Source organism: Phycodurus eques, chromosome 11 (assembly GCF_024500275.1).
Source record: "Phycodurus eques isolate BA_2022a chromosome 11, UOR_Pequ_1.1, whole genome shotgun sequence".
In the NCBI taxonomy this organism is placed as follows: Eukaryota; Metazoa; Chordata; class Actinopteri; order Syngnathiformes; family Syngnathidae; genus Phycodurus; species Phycodurus eques.
Window position 1 is genome coordinate 9,068,397 of NC_084535.1, and position 13,402 is coordinate 9,081,798.

The 13,402-nt window shown below is 41.1% G+C and overlaps 1 protein-coding gene across 7 annotated transcripts in view; it reads right to left on the bottom strand.

Annotated features, from left to right (window-relative positions):
• Nucleotides 1–3,730: 3,730 nt before the first annotated feature.
• LOC133409379 (pleckstrin homology domain-containing family A member 1-like) overlaps nt 3,731–13,402 on the bottom strand; it is a 28,565-nt gene continuing 18,893 nt past the window's right edge. For 3 of the 7 annotated variants that reach the window (XM_061689248.1, XM_061689250.1, XM_061689249.1), the window contains exon 12: nt 3,731–6,564. In XM_061689248.1, the coding sequence (XP_061545232.1) occupies nt 6,211–6,564 (354 nt within the window). In that variant the 3' untranslated portion in view covers nt 3,731–6,210. Of the gene's footprint in view, nt 6,565–6,659; nt 6,919–10,396; nt 10,472–11,003; nt 11,078–13,402 lie in introns of those variants that run through there. The other 4 variants (XM_061689254.1, XM_061689251.1, XM_061689252.1 and 1 more) reach the window with 4 other exon arrangements.

Genomic DNA, 13,402 nt, shown 5'->3' on the forward strand with positions numbered 1-13,402 from the left:
GCTGAGTTTACCCTCTGCTTGCTGGCTCACATCCTCTCTCTCTCGCTCTCTTTCTGAGCACCAAAACAAGACTTCTGATTGGCTGAGCAAGACTGACGCCTTCAAGCCAACCAGGATGGCACCCAACGGATCACAGGCCTCCACCAACGCCAACCCTGTAATTTGGCTCTGCACTAAATTGATTCGGTGTCCTCATCAGAATCTCTCAGTTATCATCAAAATGCAGCAGAAAAATGGAAATCCGAGATCGAGCCAAACATTTGCGTACATACCAATACAATGATACGCCTCTCAAAATGTATTTCCTTCGTTGTATACATTTCTTTTTAAAACTGATGATTATTTTGGCATGTCCCACAAACACAGCACTCTGTTAACTATACAGTGTGTGTAATAGGTGGCTAAATGGCACAAAATTAAGACAAAAACAATTGTATTATTACCCACAGCAAGTCATTTTGCATTTTCATAATTATACGGAACATTTTGCATGTGTATCTGAAATTGCTGTGTACCCTGTCATTATGGGATAACTCCCCCTTTATGGCACTCTCTGATGGTTTCAAGGAAATCACTACCACCATTTTGTCTTGCAAAATAAATATTTATATTTATATTTCATACTTTTCATCATATTATGGTTGTCGTTGGATGTTGTCACCCTCAACACGGCCACTCTGTCACAGTGAAATATTAATTGATATAAAAACCTTTCAGAAATTCAAACTATATTTGTGAAACAGTTTCAGAGTGAGCTCGATAACTGACCTTGCTTAGTCAAGGCCCACCACTTTGTCATTGTCCACCCTGTCAGCAAGCTCACATATTGTGCTGCTTCCATGTACAACTTATCAAAATGTCTGTAAGCTTGACCAATATGCATTAACAACAACATAACTACGCAATCCAATAAATACTGAGTTCAATGGAAAATCTCAGCATCTTTTGGGGGAGGAATGGGCAAGTCTCAAAGCCAGAAAATTTGCCAGGGGGGAAGGGAATAAGTAATCAAAATGGTCCTGGGTGGCGAGCAGACCTCCGCCAAGGGTGAACAATCCTAATTCGGATCAACACCAAATTGTATACCGGGGTCATTCCCTTTAAAAGAGGCGCAATAGTCTCACGTGGAGACTGGAGCGTTGAACATTAGTGGTAAATACAGAATGAGCTGGAGAAAACTGCTGGCGACTTAAATATGTCCACGGACCTCATGTATCCATATCCACGCCAAAGATCACGCGTCATCAATCAACCAGAATTACGTCCGCATAGGTTGAACATTCCGAATTGAATTATAACAGCTACCTATTTCTGACAATTTGTCCGTAAACAAGCTGTTCTGAATTGTGATGTGAAAATTTAGCTAATTTACATAATCCCACCCCGAACCCAAATTTCTCCACCCGTGACTTGGCAGCTAGGCCGGGTCAAAGATTCAGCACCACTTTTAAGTGACAGCCAGAATAGTGTCTGAAACAACATAATTTTAAAGCCAAAAGGTAAGCCGAGGTGCATTGCGCTTTGTTGGACGCACAGGTTAGTGTTATCAAACAGCATCAGCTTCTGATAAGCAGCACATACCTAAGTACAGTTCAGTTGCATTTAACTATTAAGTGCAATACATTTGCATCAAATCTTTAAGAAATTATTATTTTTTTATTTACATTTTTATGTAACTTTTATGAGAAATACATTTTAATTGAATCATTATGTATTTTTAAAAAATGTCCTTTAAATATTGCTTTCATGTTCAAACTGAAAATTTTATAGTTGCTTCCAATAATATTAAATACACTCGTCAGGAATAAAACCTCTGTCTCATTTTTGACAAGCCCACTACACTACTGTATTTAATTGTTTTTATTTTTTTCCCCACCTTTATTGATTTGGGTGAGGAAATTGAGAACACTCAATTGCAAGTAATTAATGTTGGTCATGATGGTGGTACTTCATATGAGAGTTTAATATTGTTTTAGGTGGTACCTGGTGTAACAAGTTGGAGAAACACTATGCTACAGGTCAAGTCCTATCTGGAGGAAAAGAGTTATTTTGTAACCATTGGAAGTGTTCAATCTCATTGAATGACGATGACCGATGGGGTGCCTCAAGGGTCAGTTCTTGGACCACTCCTGTTCAGCCTGTGTTTGCTACTGTTGTGTCAAATTCTTCAGAACTTTAATTTTGACTATCATAGCTATGCAGATGACACAGTTACAATATATCTCGGAGTGTCTCCACGTGACTACAGTTCAATTGAGGTGCTGTGTCACTGTCTAAAACAGATAAATAACTGGATGAGCGAATATTTTCTTCAATTAAACCACAAGAAAACTGAGATACCATAATTCCTCGTGTGTAATGTGAAAGTTGACCTCAAAATGTCAGTAAACCCTTCTACCTATGTATAGTGCATTTTTACAATGCATGATTTTGCTTCTACCCGTATGATCAAAACATTAAGTATTATCTGTATTTTGTTAGTTTTTACAAATAATTATTCTGAAGTTAAGCACTTTATATGAACACGTATTCCTTTTTTTTTAAAATTTACTGGCTCTTATTTTGAAATTCACAGCCCTACTTTTATTTATTTAATAAATTAAATGTTCTATTTTTAGGGGGGATATGGTAAAAGCAGCAATCATTTGCAATCTGGACACAGAGGGGTGAACATCTACTCTGGAGGGAGTCTGAGTCTCAAGAGGTCCCCAATAACAGCACATAAAACTCACTCTTTTGAAAAAGAGAGGACAATATTTGACCAAATTTATACCTTTGTGACAGTGTCAATCAAAAGTGAGCATTATTCTTTGTAAATACAGATTTTGGTCATACCCACGTGTACCTCGTGGAGTGAGTGCATAATTTTGTATGCATTAACTCACGTTACTTCATTACTAGTTGAGAAGTCATTAATTTAGGAGAAAGACGTCAGCGAGACCACAAATGGCGAGCAGACGAGACAGGCAGATGAAAAGGACCTCATGCGTGCAGAAAATAAGGAACACCCGAGGCCAGGTCAGGGATTGGCGCCTTGTGACCGATCCTGGTCTAAAACAGCAGGCGGGTATATAATTAATCCATGTGTGAAGCCCCATGACTGTCTTCGGCCTCCACACCAAACCTGCAGTGAGAATTGCAGGACAAATGTGCAAGGATGAGAGTACAATGCTGCTCATTTAGCCCAGATTCGAACACCGAACATCAGGGGCATGAGGCCCGCGTGCCAACCACTAGTGCAACGTGCTGCCAGGAAGGAGGTATATTGACAGAAAATATATTGAAAATACATTTAAAGTTACATTTTAACATTTAAAAAAACATTATGAATTTCAATACAGTATGACACTGTCATAGAAGTATTAATCTAACAATATGCTCATTATTGTAATTATAGTGGGCAGTGTACCTATATGAATAAACATTGTTAAAAAAGTAACTCTTCACATTAATATCACGTGACTCCATAGATAAGTGTAATCATGTTACTCAGGTGAGTCAAAAAATATTTTGGGAGGGGGAATCCACAGAAACCCCATTTTTTCCCATAAATAGTATCTTAAATTGGAGGTAGCCATAAAAGCACCACAGTGAAGGTTGTTGTCTGACCACAAGAGGGCAGAGGGAGCCTGGTTGAGTGGCACGCTCACCCACCACCACTACGGGCCCCACATGAGCGCAGCACACTGAATAAATATTCAGCACTCCCATGCACATTTTTACTGTTTATTTAATCCACATAATAAATAGAGACAATCCAAAGCAATTACATCAGACTGGAATGGATGCTAAAATAGCTTCAGATGTGAAATGAATCAAGTTTGAATGGTGAGTACTGTATATTAGACCACAGTGGAGAGAGGGTCTGCTACGGTAACACATTGGGCAATGAAGCAAAGAAGCCTACATGTACTATACTGTATATATGTACAAAAAGAAATAAAAAATAAATCACAACTAATTTGAATGCACTCATGCGGACAAAAGAGCGGCTCTGGATGAACAATCTAGAAATGGGCTAATTAATTGACTTGTATTGTGCTTCCTTTAGACAGCATAGCAAATAAGTTTAGAATTAATTTTAAAGCTGAGCAATACATTTTGTCTCAATGGCTTGAAGACACAATGAATCGACAACACCGCACAATGAATCGATTTTGCCCATCCCTAGTGGGGAGTCATTAAAATGTACAAGATTTACTTGTCTGTTTAAAACATGTTTTTAATGAAAACAGCATAACGACAAAGAACAAAAAAAAAAACTTGCAGTGCCTCGGCGACTGGAGTGCTACTGTTAGCGGTGAGGCTAATTGAGCTCGAAGAAATACGTCAAACTTTTAACCGCTGCAACACACACATAAACACACACATTTAGTGTCAACACAAACTTATTAATATCGTTAGCCTAATAGCTTATTTGCCCAAGTCATTTTTAACTTAATGTAACACTATCAATAAAAATACCAATGTGCTTGCTAAAAATGGTCTTTTTTTCTTTATGTCTGTATCATTCCATGTCATGGTAATGAGCAAAGGTTGAACTGAGGCAACTGCACTCGTTTGTTGAACTAGTTGTTTCTGTTTTTTTTCTTCTTCGGAAAACCCCCCAAAATGACTTAGGCAATTACGCTATTAGGCATAGTTGCAGGTAGTCCGAAAACAGTCCAGGATCTGTGTGAAAAATCCAAACAGCGGGCTGGAGAGTGACACTGGTCAAACAAAAACAGGGTTAAATCCAGTGTTAAGAGAGTGTAAGAACCACACAGCTTATTTATACTCGGTCCATTAGAGAGATGAAAAGTTCAGTCCTCTTGTTTTTTTGTGATCCCTCAACGCTCCCTTTTATTCTCGGCACTTAGTGGTCAAAGAGGTGCATCCTCGTGAAGCAGAACATGCCCTCGAAATCCAAAGACAGTAAGACCCTTTTTCATAGTGACATTGTAACCCCCCCCAGCCACCTTCTCTTTCACTACCTGTATTCGCTAATGTGAGGAGATGCTAATACATTAATAAAGAGAAAGTGAGTTTGAATACATGAATCACATGAATTCCAGCGTGTTGAGCATTAGCATTCCAATTGTCACAGCTCGGATTGTTGTCTTGATTTGTTTTAATAACAGCTGACAATAGTTTGAAACGGCATATTATTGTAAGTACAGTGTTGGCGATTTCCGCACAGTGTGAGCGCTTTGACCGAGTTTAAGTCGAGCGTACTGCTTCCTTTGGTCGATAAAGACCAGGGGTGGTCGTCAAACTTTAGTACGCATGGGCACATGCGTGTGTGTGTGTGTGTGTGTATACACACACACACACACACACACACACACACACACACGCAGTGGATGTAAATATTTGTTCTTTTTTTATTCTAACAATAAAATGATAATTCTCATTTTGAAATTGTATTTATAATTATTTTAATTAGAATTAAGCAGTTATTAAAGTACAAGTAAAGTACATACATACGTGGGAATTTTTGTTTTTTTAAATTAATCAATTAACCAATTGTTAAAGTCATTTCAAATACAGTCAAATACATTTAAAATGAACCAATTTCGGGCTAAATTAATCCAACAAATATCCAACAAATATGACAGGACTTGATGATGTAAATGCTCAGAGGGCTGCATTAAAGAACGTAGCGAACCGTACGTAGCCCACCACTGCTACTGCTGTAATCAGCCAAGACAAGGCTTTTTCTCATAATTAGTATGATAAAATCTGACTTATACAGAGATGAAAAAGCAGCTCTCTCCTTTGGCTAGCAGGTCTGCCTATATTAGCATCTCAGCTGATGTGTTTTCACACTCGTCTGTTTGTCCTCACCCTGTCTAGCGCTTCTTTTAGTTACTTTTTTTTTTTTTTTTACCTTTCATTATGACGCCATTAGTGAATTCAAGCAGCAGATGTGAAGGTAACTGCAGGAAGAGACTGAGCTAAAGTGGTCTGATGTCACAGTGAAAAGGGTTCGTTAGTCATTTAGTTTGCCGAATAAATACGCCAAGGTAAATAAATGAGCGGGTGGACTGCGGGTGAAGACTGGGTCACCTTTGCACACAAGTTCAGAGGATGACCCGGCTTTTTTTTCGTGTGTGTGTTAGCACCGACAGCACCAGGAAGGGAGGAGCTTTTAAGTTCAGCACCGGCCGCCTTGTCTCCACTAAAACACTTCCTCATTGCGTCAGCCGTTTTCTGTTTAACAAGTCCTGCTCAGACCTCACTCACTGGCAGGTCGGCGTCGTCCAGGTTCAAGGGCGGCTCGTGGACGTGCGGCTCCAGGGCACTCCGCCGCCGCCACGGCGACTCCTCGGCGCAGGGGCTCACTTTGCTAGGCGCGCCTCCTGCAGGGAGAGGCGGGCTGGCGTGCGGCTGCGAGTGGGCCGGGGTAACAGGCTCATGAAGTGCTCGCTGTCCCACGCCAGGCTGCGAGCGTGGGCCGCACGCGACGAGGGCGGCGGCGGCATCGCCCCAATCTGGCTGGCGGGGTGGCGTGGAGGATACGGGCGAACGAGGGACGGGGGGGCCCGCGGGGCTGCGGTAGAATGTGGAGCGGCCGCTGTGCTCCTGCAGAACATAAGCAAAACCAATAAACAAAAATAAGAAGTCACACTCTGGACATTAATACAAATAAAAAGGTGTTAGAAAAAATGAGACCAGCCTGTGAGGCCTGGATTAGGCTTTAGCAGTGTTGGTGCGGCAGGTTGGAGGACGTAGCATTGTTAGAGTGAACATGGTGGAAGTAACACAAGTAGTAGTAGCAGAAGAAAAGGTAGTGGAAGGAGTGGAGAGTCAACAGGTTTTTAGTTTGGTAGTCTGGACATGTTGTGGAGGTGGAAGTAGAAGTAGTAGAAGAAGGAGAAGGAGGAAGCCTTAGGAGGCCTCTGTGCTCAGCAGCTTGTCGCTCTCAGATTTCAGTCTCTGGAAACACACAGCACACGTGTCAGAGGATGGAGCCAGGTGGCAGCGGGGTGTTTACACAAACGTTAATGTGTCACATGTAAAAACACTAGTGCTGCGGAACGTGCGCTTATGCAGGATTTGGCGGTGAAGTAACAGTTTGATGGCTCCAACGTGTTGGAAGAGACAGACAGAAGGAAAACTATCCATTTACAAACATGCTATGCAGGCACATCACTATCCTATTTAGATTATCTCCATCAAATTTGAAAGATTTAAATTGAAATCTTTTTTTTTTTTTTTTAGATCTAGTGGAACCTCCAAAGTGGGGGGGAAATGTTTTCTGAACAATAAATAAATAAATAAATAAATAACATGGCTCTAACAAAGTGCTGTACATGGTAAAGATTGAAAATAAGAAAATAAAATATGTATATAAATAAAATATTTTCTGATTAAAATATACTCCTTTAAAAACAAACTCCTTCAGCACCTCCACTCTATGTTTGACCAAACTGTCACAGTCCTTATGAACTACGTTTCAACCAGACGCACGTCTGCCTTACATTTAAGAGGTTGTGGCATCGATTCTCCTGTGTGGAGTTTGCATGTTCTCCCCATGCTTGTGCAGGGTTTAACCGGTTACGCTGGCTTCCCATCACATTCCAAAAACAAGCAAGTTAACTTCAGTGAAGACTCCGAATTGTCCACAGCTGTGAATGTTAGTATGAATGATCGTTCATCTACATGTGTTCTACAATTGACTAGCGGCCAATCCAGGATGGTTGGATGGAAGTTTAAACCGTCATAATTTTTCATGCTATTGAGAGGCCATGACAGAAGGGTACCAGAGATGGCAAAGAGAAAGTATGGTAACTAAAATTGAATTTATGATGATTGTTTGTCATTTTCTGATCTTTCTCCGTCTTTAACTCAACTTACACACACACACACACACTCTCTCTCTCCTTGCCTCTGTCTGGTCTGTGCGCAGTCATTGATTTCAGTAATTACCGCCTGCGATACAGAGTTCATTGGCTGAAAGGATGGCAGAACTTGCATTCGATTGGTCGTATAGTTCATCACTACCGTAAAGCATGAAATATGTTGTGCCAATTAAAAGAGAAGCAACCTGTATGTCTTGAATTATAACCTCTTTTTTGCCTATGGTGTGGGTCCGTTTGGGACTGCTTCTGGGTCCAGACGCGGACCGTGAGTTAGTGACCTCTGTTTTAAACAATGTCGCAACAATCGAGCAAACCAGCGCAAGCTGTTTAGCTCCATAGCACATTAGCTAGTTAGCTTGCGGGTTAACGAACATAATAAATAGTTAACTTTCCCTAAAATGCCCCAGTTGCTTGCATCTATGGAGCCAAAGCCGTTCCGCTAGCGGCTCGGTTCGTCACGAGCAGAGCGCCGGGTGTTACCCCAACTATGAAAATTTATTGAGTCTGGGGGGGGGGAAAAAAAAAAAAAAAAAAAAGTCTCATGTCCATTGTATTTTATGAGTTATAAGTGTTGGAAGTGTTTAATTTGTTCAAAGTAAAATGAAGAACCCTCGAGAGAGAAAAATATTTCCTTCATCTCCCTTCACCAAAACCCTCATCTGTTTGGGTACATGATGATGATGAGTTATATTTTTATTCCTTTCGGGCCACATTTACCACGACTTGACTCAAAGTTTTGCCACTTACAGATCATCAGATTGGCAATATGTTACAGAGTGACTACAATGAGCAAAAAGGACACTGTATGTACCGTTATGGTTGCATTATACTGTCCTTGTCACGGTCACGGGGAACAAAAACAAAACAAGCTACACAGTGCAACATATTTAAGCCGACAGTACCCATATTTAAAAGAGACACTCCACAGCCAGCGGTGCTAATGTTATGTAAAGTAGACTAACGTTAATATCACTGATTTGTGCTATGTTAACTTCACCTCTGTCTCTCGGGCCCTGCGATGCGGCGTTACACTTGGCGGAGAGACAGGTCTTTGTCACATTTTGCAACCGCTGTCTACCCGCTCATCAATCAAACGCTTCAGTTCCGCGTCCACGCATCGGTGAAGTAAGCACGTTGTGTCACATACGCCAATGCCTGCTTCCGTCTTCCCGACCGTCTCCGCAATAATCGTAGGTCAGCAATGTTTGTGCGTCAGTGGACCCAGATCCACCATGTTTTTGATCTGACCTGATCATTTTTGTGCATCTAGGACGCGGGGCGCACATCAAAGCACTTCTCTCGCCCCATCTAATGCCTCAATTTAATTTTAATTATTATTTTAAAACCAACTCGGAGCAAGGAGAACTAGCCAATCAGTCATTTGCGCACACCCACCGTGCACACAGAGGCTCACCGCAGCCTCTCACAAAGATTATTATTATTGTATATTATTAGTATTGATTATTACTATTATAGTTTCTTGACTGGATTATTTAACTCTGGTTAGCAACAAAAGTTAAAAGAAGGTTGCACACCTCTCTCAAGACAAATCAAGGGTAAGGATATATACCGATGGTGTCCTATACGCGGATGCTGCATGGCTGAGCTTGGAAATCCACAGCGTATGTGACGTCATCATTCTCACCAAGTTGTCTGGTAAATTGATCATCTCTCTTATAGTTTTAATTGATCGTACATTACCAAAAAATACAACATCAAACCGGTAACATTTCGTGTAGCATTGCACGCTCAAAGCCGACCGATGTGCACTCTAAGGCAGCCAGGGAAGCGCAATACATCAGTGGCCCTCGGGATCTTTTTTTTTTTTTTTTTTTTTTTTTTTTTTAATAAAGTTTAGTGCATTGGAGGAGTGTCTTTGGGCAGACAAGCGAGGGCGCGGGACTGAAGTGAGGTGACATTAAAATTTTGCTCGCAGTTTGAAAATTGCATACTGTACCTATAATTTATCTTTATGGCAGTCAAGAATGTTAAAATGCTACTTAAAAACTATGCACTTAATGCAGGTTTTATGATGGCAAGTTTGAAACAGGAATGAATTAATTAACTTTACATTATTTCCTATGAGAAAAAATGTGAGGAAATTAGAACAACTTGTAAATCAACCAGTGTCACAATGGATTATATCCCACTTTGGAGGTTCCACATACTCGTAGTACCTCAGGTTAAGTTTTATAGTGATTTGGTATTTCAGGGGGTCCTCGGTTTACGACGTTCGTAACTTTGTGACATTCGTAACTTAAATTCAAGTCAGAATGCGCCACAGTCTATCATTAACCTAGACTAACACAGTAGTTAGTCATGATTACAGTAAATATATGAATGAAAAATACTTGTAGGCCAGAATATATAAGACAATCAGATGAAAAACAGCTAACGCTGCAGTGCAACACAAAATTAAACATGTACAGTACTTATGACGTTAGTACACAATTAGTGATAAGGAAGGTGTGGGAATTCAACGAGGGAAACTACTGCTGCGTTTACAGGAAAAAGGTGTGGGGGGCGGGGTGGTGGTGGAGAAAAAGACATACAGGCTTCGAACAGGAGGGAGGAGGAGACACAAGCAGGAAGTCACACATCTAAGACAGGTGCTCAGCTGCAACAGGCTGCAGAGAGAACAGAGGGCAACGAAGGAGGGAGGGAGAGAGGGAAAAAGAGGATGTGAGAGACTCACAGAGCGCAGGAAGAATCACATTCATGTAGCAAGTGTGGGGTGGCATGTGTTTGCATTAATTTACAGCGAATCATGGAGAGCTGTGTGTGTGGGGGGGGGGGGTTGATCCAGGGGTTAGATGTCGTGACTTCTGCTGCATGTGTGCCATGCTTGTGGCCAAGTCAACTCAGCCAGTAAGCTACGTGACAAAACGTAAAGCGAGGCGCATGAAAGAGGCAACGGGAGGCGTGAAGGGAAGAGAAGGAGCGCTTGTTGGGTTATCAGCCATATTCAGGGTGTGGTCGGGTGTATTTAGAAGGGGGAAGGAGAAAAGGAGCGTCAGTTGTGTCGTGATGAGATCTGATCTGCTTTCGAGGAGGAGGAGGGGCCGGCCAGTGAGTAGAAAACAGCGTTAAAATAAAATAAAAACGTATAGTTTAAAAAGGGGAGGGTTGTTGTTTTTCTAATTAGACGAGCTGACGTACGTGCTGCTGCACTCCCCAATTCGTGACGTATACCTCTGTATACAGGGGTTCGACAGCCGTCTGGCCTGCCGCATCTGCAACAACACAGCGCAAAGCAGGGTTAGAGCAGATGGGCTGTCTGCCCGAGGAGAGAGAGGGGGGGGTCGAGGGGAATGAAAAAGATGCAAGAGAGAGAGACAGAGAGACAGGAAGACAACAGGTGGCCGAGGAGGGAGGTGGAGGGAACAGCTGTGTCACCACATCGGGTACACGTGTAGAAACAAAACAAGATGGAGGTGGAAAAAGAGCTACTGTCCCCCCCTCGCTGGTGATACGAGGCTCCTCCGTACTCTCTTGATTATTTAAGTTGAGGTCATGTGGCATGCGGTGAGGGATGTCTAAGGAGTCAGTTAAAAGTCATTACATTCACTGCATGCTCAAAACATCTACATTAAGCCCCTTGTCCACATTTTCGCAGCACTATTCAGCTCCTAATTTACCCTGTCAAGCGTTACACAGTACAGTGAACCCCTACCGATTTAAGACTCACTATTTACAAACTCCCCTACTCCTGAATTTGGAACCTTAAACAACTACTTCCTGAAAGAGCCAAGTTAATGGAGGAGTAGCCAAAGTAGTAGACAAAATAATTTTTTTAATCGTCTTACAAGTGAGGATAAAGCCTACTAGTACAGGGACCTTAAGATGAATATCAAGGATACTAAATGAATGCGCAAATGGCTTTCCATAGGCCAGCTTGACAGCGAACAGCAGTGTGATGGAAAATTCCAGTAGCGGTCCGACAAACAGGCGATGCTCCTTGAGGAATAGGATTGGGCATCGAGAATCGAGAACTGATTGGAACCGCGACTAACATTCCGCTTCTACCGGAATCGTTGAAATTTTGCAGCTGTGTCACCACATCGGGTTCACTTTTGCACTGATGGTTTTTAGCATTTATTTTAGTCCTCAAAACAACGTAAGAGCCGATGACAGGAAAAAAAAAGCTTAACATTGAGCTAAAACTTCACAAGGTCAAGCGAGCAACTTTACATCATCATGAATTGGGACAAAATTCACATAAACGTTGTCTCACAGTATCGCAAACACTAACCTCATGCCTAATCGGTGGGTAGGTAAAGGAATAAACGTTTTTTTAGCATTTGGTTCCATTACTTTCGTTTTAAAAATTCACCGGTGTAGTGTGAAGTTACTTTTCGTGCCAAAATGCTGAGTTCTGGTGTGTACCTTTCAAAATAAAAGGATTCAAGCTTAAAACAGGAAGTCAAGTTAAAACTTGCACATATGAATCATTTGACATGATAAAACAGTCCCAAATAACTATTTTAACAATGCTATATTTAACCTTTAGCTGAAACATTAAATTATGATTATTAAGTCAACTGGGTTAGTTCCACACACATTCCCTTTTTAGTTCTGATATTGATACTCGTTATAAATAATTTTATTCTATGCTGCGGGGTGCTAAGAAAATGGATGTTCATAATTTGGACACCCTTTATTTGAACCATGCAAACTTTTTTGACCCAGCCCCCTAAAAGAATGGGGCTCGAGAATCGTTTGGGACCGGAATCGTTCGAATTCAAACTCTGCTCAACCCTATGGAGGAAGCAGGGTGGGAAACGTCCCAAGATGTTGCAGTGAAAGGTCTGGATCGCTATTCGCAGCGATGGAAGTTACCAGCTAACTAGCTGGTAACGGTTAGCTGATTAACAGTAAGTGTTCAACTAAAGATAAAGTATTATTTCCGATGAAAATTAAAGTACGTATCTACATAGCAATGAGTCAGAAACATAATAAAACAGCTAATACGAAAGCAGTACTGAAGTTCATATTTTATGCCCTGCAAAGCGGTGACACACATGCCAGTATCCTCGCATTTCAGGTGCAATTTATTTTCCCATATTAAATAATAATAATAATAATTTATAAAAAAAAAAAAAAATTTTTTTTTTACATTTTTAGATGGGTTTTCAACAATATTAAGGTGTTTTTGGATTATAGTTAGAGGTATATTTCGCATTTAAACTATTAATATATGCAATTGTAAAAAATTTGGGAGGGACATATTCAATACTCGCAAATTTTTGCTATTCACAGCAGGAGGAGGGTTCACTGTAAAGGGCTCAAAAATAACTGATTCAGGCAGTAACACTTTTTGACATCATTTAGCTGCAACACTCCAAAGAGTGAAGATAGACACACTGACATTTTGGCCCCTTAGTTACACTCAGTCCCACTGCTGATTTCACACTCATTGTAAAGTTAGGGGGGGAAAAAAAAGCTATCAATACGTGCCTAGCTGAACTGAACACTACTGCTTAGTGGAAATGAGGCTTCTGACTTCACGGAGGCCGTAGTTGTGAGTCAATAGTGTTTGGGGTCCATCAGTTCAAGTA